Source organism: Carya illinoinensis, chromosome 2 (genome assembly GCF_018687715.1).
Source record: "Carya illinoinensis cultivar Pawnee chromosome 2, C.illinoinensisPawnee_v1, whole genome shotgun sequence".
Classification (NCBI taxonomy): domain Eukaryota; kingdom Viridiplantae; phylum Streptophyta; class Magnoliopsida; order Fagales; family Juglandaceae; genus Carya; species Carya illinoinensis.
Window position 1 is genome coordinate 28,944,003 of NC_056753.1, and position 11,714 is coordinate 28,955,716.

General features: G+C 36.7%; 1 protein-coding gene and 1 long non-coding RNA gene across 2 annotated transcripts; both read left to right on the top strand.

The window, feature by feature from the left end:
- The first annotated feature begins 4,078 nt into the window (after window positions 1–4,078).
- Window positions 4,079–6,160, top strand: LOC122295043. The gene is made up of 2 exons (XR_006237837.1): window positions 4,079–4,167; window positions 4,356–6,160. It is a non-coding gene; the product is annotated as an uncharacterized LOC122295043 (long non-coding RNA).
- A 2,655-nt stretch (window positions 6,161–8,815) lies between these two features.
- LOC122300702 (protein PSK SIMULATOR 1-like) lies at window positions 8,816–11,419 on the top strand. The gene has a single exon (XM_043111536.1). The coding sequence runs from the start codon at window positions 9,397–9,399 to the stop codon at window positions 11,143–11,145; it is 1,749 nt and encodes a 582-aa protein (XP_042967470.1). The 5' UTR covers window positions 8,816–9,396; the 3' UTR covers window positions 11,146–11,419.
- The last annotated feature ends 295 nt before the right edge of the window (window positions 11,420–11,714 follow it).

The window sequence follows — 11,714 nt, forward strand, 5'->3', positions numbered from 1 at the left end:
ATCATATCAATAAAATGAACAAAAGAATGCGTAAAAGTAACTGCACATAAAATTTTTATAATTTAACTGATAATAAATTTTAAAATCTCTTACAAATATATCATTAGAATGAATAAATTAACATTGTCTTTTATTATATCAAACAGAATAGGGCGGTCAAATGACCGTCAAAAAGGCTAAAGGCCTTGAGACAAAAGATAGACCCACCCGCACCGGCACCGGCACGACCTCCACGAGAGTGACATCCCATTCGTGGTTAGTATATAGAATGTGCAGCACAAAAGTGATTTGTGGGGGCAAAAGTGCAAACTTCAACAGCCCAATTCCCATATTCTTATCAAATATCAACCATTTTAAGCCACTCCAAACACTAAAAAACATGCCATCGCCCACATGTCTTTGGAGTCATAAGCATCAACCACTCCTTCCTCTTCTTTTCTTTTTTCTTCTCTTCTTCATCTTTACATCCTCCTCCATCCACACCGTTCTATCCTTTTCTTTGAACTAGAATGAGTTTAGGGATCCCCCATGATTTGTCACATCTTCTAGATGCCAAGTGTCCTTTACCACACCAACTGCTAAATCATATGCCCCATTACTCGTGTTCTAATTACGCAAATCAAATGCAATCTTACCTTTTTTTGTTGTTTATGATAATATCTTGGAATAGGATGATTACATTTTTACCTTCCTAGTTACTCAAAACCAATGTTTTTACCTTTTTTTAAGTATGTAACCACCGAATCATCAAAGTGTCCCTAGATAGTCTCACTGGAAAATCATATGTTGAGATTTAACTATTAAGATTATGTTGCGTAATCTATGTCATATAGAAAAATTATATTTACAAGTTAGTGTAGAAGACACACCATCTGCACTGCAGGAAAGATTTAAATTATTTAAAAAAATTAAAATCTTAAATATTACTGATAAAGAAGAATGAATTTTAAATATTAGATTTTAACCACTGTATATAATATTATAAAATATAATACAAAATAACAGGCTAGATTTCAAAACATGTGATGGATAAAGGTTGTAATTTTCCTAACAGAACTGTTAGATGCAGTCGGCACATGTAAGCGGGATGTAAACGGTTGTACGGAATGAATAAAAAAAAGTTATAAAAATAATTTTTTTCATGTGGATCCTATATTAATTTACTTTCTTCAAAATGACTGCACACCACTTACATAACCACGACAGCAAATATTATTTCTCTTTTCCTTAACATTGTGAGAACAGAAAAATTGGACACGCAGACAAACCTGACTGGGAAATGGTATCGACAAGCTGTCCTTGAAAGCCAGCTTGCAGACGGTGGATTCGGAATGTCTTTTGACATTCTCTATTAACCACATGCTAAGATCCGAGTGGCTTTAGCAACTGTTGATTGGTCACCCTATACGCGTTACCCTGTCTTCTTGCAATGGAACGGAGGTGCCTCAAAACAATTTTTAAGCAAGCATTCAAGGACTTCTTCTGCCCACTTCATGCGAGAAGGTTTCATCAAAGTTCCTAATTATTTTTCAAGTTTGACAATTTATATGCTATCAGTCATATAAAAAATACTGTTCTTCACGCTAAATTTGGTTATCTTTTTCATTTAAATAGTCTTACATTTTTATTTTTATTTTTAATTTTTGGCTCCAAACTACAAATGGCACTCGACACAGTGGACTTACCTCACAGTCAAATCCCAGGAACTTGAGCAGAATTGGGAGATGAATTGATTTATAAGTTTTTCTTTTTGTCATCATTTGCTTGCTCTTTTGTAAGTCGAATCCCCATGTGGGTGGTCTTTGCCCTCAAGAAGCTCTGTCTCAACAAATACAAGCTACCAACTCCCACTCAGTTTACTTTTGACAATTTCCCTTCCTTGTCTGATCTCATCCATAAACATCCTTTTCAGGACATCTTAAACTCACAACACTAATCCAAAGTCTTATATAGGAAGCAAGATAATTAAAAGGAACTTTAGATATGGGCATTTTATATTATCTGCCTATACCCACATCACCATAATTGGTTCTTTTCTCACCCTTTTTCTTTATGTGTGGGGAAAAGTTTCAAAAAAAAAAAAAAAGAAAAAGAAAAAAAGAAAAGTAACCATCATGAATTGGCAGTAATAGAAGTTCAACTTCCAACAAAAGCATGACTATTGCATTACATGCCAAAAGCATTATCAAACTGGAAGAGGAGCAGGTAACACCTAAAGCAAATTTACTGAGACTATTATTGCAAAATTGTATGTGAATTATTACAAATGATGTTCTAAACCACTTGCAAAGACCAACAACAACTTTCCTCTCCTCTTGTATCTCATAGGACTCGGATTGAACTGGATAGATGATATCCGGATATGCAGGATCAGCACACACCACAATATTCAACTTGACCCGAATGAAGATTGAAAGACAAGTTGCTCCTCCCCTCTGCCAAATATGTTCACTTGATAGATAGAGAATCTCTGAGCTTTAGAATCCGAGAGAGGAATACTATTCTTCGTCATAAATCTTATTATCCACGATCAAACTTTTTGATGTGGTACATTTTAGATACTTTACATGTAACTTTAATGAAAACTATATGATAATCGTGACTGGAGTTGGCAAAATTTAAGGTAGTAAGCAACACTTGCTTATTTAAAATACCAAGTGAAACCCAAGCTAAAGTGTGATGCCTTTGCTTTAGGATGGGTCTAAATCCAAGCATGAATATTGTAAATGTGCTTCCCATCATCATCTGGGTATGTGAAGGAAGTTATAACGTGCTTCTTGGTTCCTCAGCTCAGAAAGATCTAATTTACCATTGACAAGTTCCTCATGTTATCTTAGGAGTGGGGGCCGGATGTAGAATTTTGAGCCAACAGCAACCAATGACTGAATCATTGATCTTATATAAAATCATTCATTCATTGTGATGGGAAAAAACAATAACGGGTCTCTCTCAAATTTGTCCCATCCAATATGAAACCGAGAAAATTATAAGTGGTCAAAGAAGGATAAAAAGTTGATGGTACCGTTCATTGTTTTTAAAAGAAAAAAAAAATCTGTCAAACATATGAATTTATTTTATTTCTTTGGTGTGAATAAGTGAGCATCTCCATTCCTTCTTAACTGGATATAAATTGGAGAGTGTTTAGGTAATTTACTACAACATAAATGACACATTGCAACCAACATTTTTTTCATTGCTAATAATGCTTAATTTGCAACGATTTAAAATATTTCGTTGGAAATAGTTGCATTTACAATGAAAATGCTATTCTCATTGGTATTAATCGTGAATGGTGGACGGAATATTATTGCTAAAGATCATATTTTTTACAACGAAAAAATAATGGCCTTTGCAAATAAAAACACACATTTTCAACGAATAAAAATTTGTTGCAAGTGGTAATACATGTATATTCTTATTTGCAACGAATCAAATTCATTACTATTACTTAATTGCAACGAAATAAGTGTTGCTGCAAATAATAGTACTAGGAAGGTTAATTAATCCTTGCAAACAATTAAGAGTGTAATTGCAGTGAAAGTATGGTTGCAAATAATTGAGTATTTGCAATGGTTTTTAATTTTCACAGGAATAACAAGTTTTTCTATTTTTACAATTATTTGCAACAGTTTTTTGATTTTCTCGTAAATAGCAAGTTTTCCTAATGAAAAATTAAATCCTTACAAATAAGTGTATGATTGCAACAAAAGTGTTGCTCAAATAATGAGTACTTGCAACGGTTTTTTCATTTCCTTGCAAATAACAAGTTTTCCAACCAAAATTAAATCCTTACAAATAAGTGTGTAATTTTAACGAAGGTGTTGTTGCAAATAATGAGTATTTTTAATGGTTTTATATTTTCTCGCAAATAGCAAGTTTTCCTAGCAAAAACTTAAATCTTTGCAAATAAGTATCTAATTGCAATGAAATTTTCGTTGCAACAATTTTGATTTTCTTACAAACAACAAGTATTTCCTTATAAACTGATAATCGTACAAAAATCTGATGATACTTTTCTTGTAAAATGTAACATATTTAAATACCATTTGAAACCCTAATTTTCATTTTTTCTTTTCTAGTTTCTTCCGTTATCTCAAATATGTACTCTCTCTTTCTTCATGAGTTATCGCTGCCAAGCCCCCGTCGTCCCCTCAACGTCCGACCATGGTTCCATGCTGATAAGCCCCCCCCCCCCCCCCCCCCCCCCCCCCTCTCTCTCTCTCTCTCTCTCTCTCTCTCTCTCTCTCTCTCCTCCTTAAGTCCTACTTTTCATTATCGATCCCCTTTTCATTTTTATTTGTACATTGCACATTTTCTTGACCACTCATTTCTCCTTTACATGTCTATTTTTTCAGACATACATATACACACTCTACTCTCTTCCGCTCTTTCCTAGGAGTCGTGTGGAGCACAAAGTTGGATCTTTTGGACGAGCTAGAGTGAGGGAAATGGTGCTAGATTGGTGTCCCCATTGAGGTTTGGGATATGATAAGCTAGGTTTTATAGGTTTAAAGTATTTCAAATTTGCTTGGCCTTGTTGTGAGTGTGATGAACATGAGGGGTCGACTCATTGCTGGTTCTCCTAATCAAAATGAGTTCATTCTTATCAATGATGAGAAGAATTCATTGATCAGAACGAAAGGGTAAGATTCTAATAGTATTCTTTATTTTGATTTATCTTTTGAATTGGGGAATACCCATTTTTACAATTTTTTTTATTCAGTTTAATAATTATTGGAAAAGGGAAAAAAGGCAGGGCTTTCCCTACCGTTTTGATGAAATTTGGGTATCTTTACTTACTTGATGTGCTTGTTAATGGATAATTGATTTTGTGCCTTTTGCTTTTCTTACTCCATTTTGTTATGCTTTAGTTATGCTCATTTCAATGTATGTCTCTGTCTACCGTGGACTCAACTTCACTTATCAAAAATAATATATACTGAACTCCTAAGAGCATCAGCAATGGCTTCTTCATCTTCATTTTTATTTTTAAATTTGAAGAATATGTGCTTAAAATCATTCACATTGGTTTATTCATCTCTAAAATTATAAATAACTAGCTAGAGTCTTTATTCAAACATGAAGAACACCTTTTCATTCTTCAAATAATATTTTAATTATTTTTTCTCTCAACGTCCCGAACGGCTCTCTCTTTTATTTCTTTTTCTCTGCTCTCTCTCTCTTCTCCTCTTCTTTCTCCATCCCCGAACGCCTCCATCTCCCTCCTTCTCTTTTCTCTTCTCTCTCCATCGCCGAACGCTCTCCATCGCCGAATGCTCTCCATCACCGAACGGCTCTCTCTTCTTCTCTTCTTCTCTCTCCATCCGAACAGCTCTCTCTTCTTCTCTTCGCACCCATTTCACCCCTCTGTCTCTCGCTGCTCTGTTTTCTCTCTTGGACGCCCACAATTTTCTGGTGGTTTCTTCATCAACGGCGGCCTCTTCTCTCGCTCACGGCTCTGCTCTTCACGGTTTTCTCTCGGTGCAATTTATTGAGGCTCTGATTTGGGTTTTTTCTCTCGGATTTACATGCCTCTAGATGTGGGTTGGAGGATTTTTTTCTGATTTGGGTTTTTTCTGGTTATGTACTGGTGGTTGTTGCTGTGGAGCTGCCGAGGAGCTGAATGGTGCTGCCGTGGAGCTGCTGTGGAGCTGCCGTGGGTTTGAATGGTGCTGCCGAGTGCCGTGGAGCTGAATATTCAGATTTTAGGAGAAAAAAAAAATTATAATAATATTTTATTATTATTTGGTCAAAAAATACATAATCCAATGTAGGAATTTTTCTTCATCTTCAAAATCAATCTTCAAAAGATGTAATTTTAAAGATGAAGATACATAAACCATTGCTAGTGCTCTAAGCATAACAAATAAAGACCCATTTGCTACAGACGTAGATTTCATTGCAAATAGACATAATCTTTTGCAATGAAGTGTACCCTATTTGCAACAAATGTATATTTCATTGCAAATAAAACCCTATTCGATGATGAACCCTAGTCTTAATTGCTCGTGTATTAGTCTTTTATCAATATTAGATATGTTAGTTTGATTGTTATTTTCTCTTATGTAAGACTATTTGTAGCGAGATATATTTGCTGCAAATAGTTTTTTTCTGTCGCAAAATAGCTATTAGCAATGAAATGTACATTTAGTTACAAATAGACATACTCTTTTACAATGAAATGCACGTTAAATATTTACAATGAATGTCCATATTATTTCGAACCCTATTTGCAACGACAAGAAATCAATTTGCAATAATAAAATCTTGCGGCTAAAAATGACTATTTATAATGAAAATAATTCGTTGGGATAAACTTTCACCAGTGCAGTATTTGCGAGAATAGGGCTATGACATGTCATCCTTGCATTTACTCAATTACTATACATAATTTTTTAATTTTTTATCTTACTAAATGTGTGGTGTATGAATGATGAGTAGAAGAACTCAATTATTTTAGGAAAAATAAAACTAAAAACAAATAAAAATAAATATAGTGTGTGGTGTGTGAGGATGATAAGTAGTAAAGCTCATTTTTTAAAAGGAAAATGCTACTTATCATCCCTATAGCACACACCAACACGCGATTTGTCATTTTTATATTTCTATTGAAATACACATATTTACATATCAATATATGTGTGTTTAAATAGAAGTACAAAAATAATAAATCACTTATTAATGTGTGATGTATGTAATGATAAGTGGAATTTTTCTTTTTAAAAGTATAACTAAAAACAATAAACTGTGTAAACAAATATTGTTCAAACATAATATATATATATATATATATATATATATATATATATATATATATAATTCTATAGAGTACATATTGTGTTGATGCATTTTTTTGACGGAGTCGGAGTTGAGCAATATTGTTGAATGATCCACGATAAGGTACTCGGATGCTCATCCATAAAATAAATGATGAATAAAGTAAATAAAATGCAAATAAAGAGATAGACAAATATTTATATGGTTCAACATAAAAATTTATGTTCACAGGTTGTTTGGAATGAAATCCACTATTTTGGATGATTTTATAATTTCTCATGACGTTCTATTGTCTCAATACCACGAAGGAAATATGATTTCAAAGAGATTGAAGAAGATGCCCCTTATGTAGAGAAATTTTTCCTTGTAGGAATATCTAATCCCATATTTGCATTGATCTATTTCTTTTATAAAGATCTTTCTTCTTTAGAGTAGATATTTGTTAGATAAAATGAAAAGAAAAATCCTAACTGAAACTTATTGATGCTTGTCTGTGTAGATATTTGTTGAGAATTGGAACGCACTTTATTTTTTTAAATAAAGAATAATTTTATTTATTATCTTTATATACAAATTGTATAATACAATGCATTATATTTATTTTATTTATTTAATAATAAATATGTAGCATATGAATGATAAATAAAACAACTCAATTAATTTATTAAGAATAAAAAATAATAAAAGTTAAAAATAATATTAAAATATATAAAATAAGTAATGACTGACCATTACCAACCATAACCTTTTCATTACCAGAGTAGACAGTAGGAACATCCATACTCGTGGGATCATTTGTCATGTGGGAGGTTGCATTAGAGTTCGGATACTAGTTGAAGTTGTTGGAGTCTAGAATCGAACAAGCAACGAAAGCCTCAACAAAGTTGGTGGACTGCTTTTTCTTGAGATTAAGAAATGTCTAGCAGCATTTAACCAAATGTCCCTCCTTGTCACAAAGTTGACAATAAATCGGAGAAAGAGTGGACGATTTCGAGGCAGAGTCAGAGGAAGGTTTTGGCTTCTATCTCTTGGTGCTTTTCGATTTGGTGAAGGAATTCCATAGAGCGTAGAATGCAGAGTTGGTAAATTGTTGATACACCAATCTTTCAAAAATCTTATGGCTCAAAGCTTGCATAACGATATCTACAAAAGAAGGTAACAGAAGTTGGGAGAGCATTGTAGTTGAGAAGATCTTGTAATCGGGTCCTAAGGCTCTTAAGAACCAATGGACTTTATCCATGTTGTCAATGAGAGGACCAATTGCTGCCAGTTGATTGCAGAGACCTTTGAAGAATAGAGAAAATTCAGCCATGGATTTTGAGCCTCATTGCATCAGTTGAAGTTCGTCTTTGAGTTGGAGTTCTCAAGCCTTGGATATGTGAGAGAAAGAGGCTTCAAGAGTAGTCCAGCCCTCATGTGCATGACTCAGACCAAGTACTTCACTCATAGATTCCTCTGTAAGAGAAGAATATAGAAGACTTAGGAGAGTCTGATCTATATTTAGCTAGGAAGTGTAGGCTAGATTCACTTGGGTGATGCTGTCAGAGGCAGTAACCTTTGGAGAAGGAGCCGGGTGATGCTGTCAGGGACACTATCATCTAGAATCTAAAAAGATTTTGGCTAGTCAATAGAGGGATAAACTAATTTCTTCAAAACAAATAATTGAAAGAGGTCGATATTGAGCATATGCATCGTGTCTAACAAAAGTGAAGGTGATGAGGATGAGACAACCATGGAAAGGATCGAAGAAGAACCAAAGATGTTGCCTAAAAATGCTATGATACCATATGAAAGTTTAATCACCTGTGTATAATATAGTTGGAGTCCTCAAGGAATATTGAGGTGATCGATTCTCATTATATATAAAATATATGTACAGTTGGAAGATCCTATATATAATAGAAAAAAAATAAACATAATTGATACAGTTGAAAATATTTTATAAGCTAGGAAAAAAAAAGATACATACGTGATAATAAATTATCTAAGATCAAAGAAAGAATTCTTCCTTATCAATAAGTATTTTCGTAGCAACTAAATGGAAGGCTGAATTTTTGGTAAATGAATTTATTAAAAAGAGAGAAAAAAAGAGTAAAAGGTGCACAGTGCAGAAGTGGTATCGTTCGTACTTTCGAAAGGGAGAACGCTCGGACCCCTTTCAAGTCAAATACCATCCCCCGTCTCTCTCTCTCTCTCTCTCTCTCTCTTCCCTACCTCACTTTTTCTTTTGAATTAAATCATTTCATTCACTGCTTCCTAGTCCTCCCAAGTGTGCGCGGCTCTCTCAACCACTTCACTTCCTGCGCCTGCGCCATCGCCATTGATTTCAATCCCAATCCATCTTTTTATCCAAAACCGCTCTCGCTTCTCACTCTCTCTCTCTCTCTCTCAACCCCTTTTTCTTTGTCTCGAATTCGCACTCCTATTGTCTCCTCCACGCCTACTCAAATGAACAGCCACGCCAGTCTTCTTCATCTTCACTGAGTCCTCAGCACGCGGACTGTGGTGTATCAAGATGAATGTAACAGATCGGGATTTTCTGGGTTTGAATTCTGCGGCTTAGAAGATTTCGTTTTTTGTTTTCCCGGTAGTGGGGAGTTTCTGGGTTTGGAGACAGCAATGGTTGCGGAGCCCTGGATTGTGAAGATGGGCAGCCAGGTGAGCTCGAATCTCAAGCACGCGCTCCTCCTCGAAACATCCAAGAAGAAGAGTTTAAAAAACAACCAAGTTCCAAATCAAACAATTGGCATCCTTTCCTTCGAAGTCGCCACCGTGATGTCAAAGACATTTCACCTCCACAAATCCCTTACAGATTCCGAGATCTCCAAGCTCATGACCGAGATCTTGAAATCGGAGGGAGTGTTGAACCTGGTGTCCTCCGACGAGTCCTACCTTCTGGAACTCGCTCTGGGGGAGAAGCTCGACGACTTGAACAGCGTCGCCGGCGTGGTGTCTAGGCTGGGCAAGAAATGCTCCGAGCCGGCCTTGCAAGGGTTCGAGCACGTGTACGGGGACGTTGTGAGTGGGGTTATTGAGGTGAGGGAATTGGGTTTTTTGGTGAGGGATATGGAAGGAATGGTGAGGAAGATGGAGAGGCTCGTGAATGCGACTGCGAACCTGTACAGCGAAATGGAGGTGTTGAATGAGCTGGAGCAGGCGACCAAGAAGTTCCAGCACAATCAGCACGAGGAAAGTAAGCGGACGTTCGAGCAGAAACTGATGTGGCAGAGGCAGGACGTGAGGCATCTCCAGGAGATTTCGCTTTGGAACCTTACGTACGATAAGGTTGTGGAACTCTTGGCCAGGACAGCGTGCACAATATACTCTAGGATTTGTACAGTGTTTGGGGACCCTGCAATGAAAAAGAAGAACAATCAATGCGGGCCGTTCTCGGGACAGATTGATTTGCAACGTCCTCGTCATACGGGTCCGGGCTCTGAGCCGTTGAAACGGGTTCTTAGCAGGAGTAGTGGGTGCCATTCGGGCAAGAAAGGGGTGTCGAGCTTTAATCCTCAAATTGATTCGCGGAGGGGCGAGATATCGCTGTTCCGACCTGAAGATCTTAATTTCTCGTGTGGAACGAGCCCAGGGAGGCTTTTCATGGATTGCCTTAGCTTAAGCAGCTCGGTTTCCAAGTTTGAGGATGATGATGATGATGCTGTTCATCGCGAGGACCAAAGTAGCCAGGTTTCAGGAGTTTATAGCTCTGGTAATCCTTCTTTGAAAAGATCCGAGCACACGAATCACTCTAATCTTCTCAATCGATCCCGAAGTCGTGTTGCATACAAATCCGGTGAGATGCCAGGTGATCGGTTCGGCCCCAAGAGCCGGTTGACGGTCTATGCTCCTCCCAACACGGTGGGAGGCTCTGCTTTAGCCTTACATTATGCAAATGTCATAATTGTCATAGAAAAGTTACTTCGCTACCCCCATCTCGTGGGTGAAGAAGCCAGGGACGATTTGTATCAGATGTTGCCAACGAGCTTAAGAATGTCTCTGAGGACTAGTCTGAAGTCATACGAGAATCTTGCAATATATGATGCTCCCCTTGCACACGATTGGAAGGACAACCTTGATGGCATTCTGAAGTGGCTTGCGCCGCTTGCTCATAACATGATCAGGTGGCAAAGCGAGCGTAATTTCGAGCAACATCAAATCGTTACGCGGTCAAATGTTCTGCTACTTCAGACACTCTATTTCGCCGACAGGAAGGGCACGGAGGCAGCAATATGCAAGCTTCTAGTGGGGTTAAATTACATATGTCGCTACGAGCATCAGCAAAATGCCTTACTGGACTGTGCCAGCAGTTTTGATTTTGAGGACTGCATGCAATGGCAATTGCAATGTGGAGCTGCCTATCTTCATTGACCACATAATTGGATTTTGAATACATGAAGTGGATGGTAAAGCAATTTGTCTTGGTTCCCGATACTTGTATGAACACACAGATGATAGTTCAACACGATGTGAATATCTGAGCTTCGCACATTGAAGACAGTATCATGTTGCAAGGTACGTGAATATGAATTCTCAAATACATAGTTCCAATTATTTATGCAACAAAAAAATATATCATTTTCTTTCTATGTCGAAGTTGTATATATATGTTCGTATACATTAAAGTTGTTTTTCCATCACAAAATCCCTGTGCGTTGCTTGCAATTTGTTACTTTTTGCATTGAGTCAGTAAAATATAATGGCAGAGTAAACGAATTGCGCCAAGTCTCAATGGTGCCTCTATTAAGAGCCCTGGCATTCTTACTTGTGTTAAAATTGGTAGATAAAACTTTCACTTGGTATGCATAAAGATTGTTCTAGGAACACCTGGAAACCTGTAGCTTTTTTACCCGGGGCTGACTTGCATACTTCGGTATAATCTCTAGTCTCTGCGTGTCCTGTTGTAGCATTTCTAGTGTAAATGCCTTTTGAGACTGTTC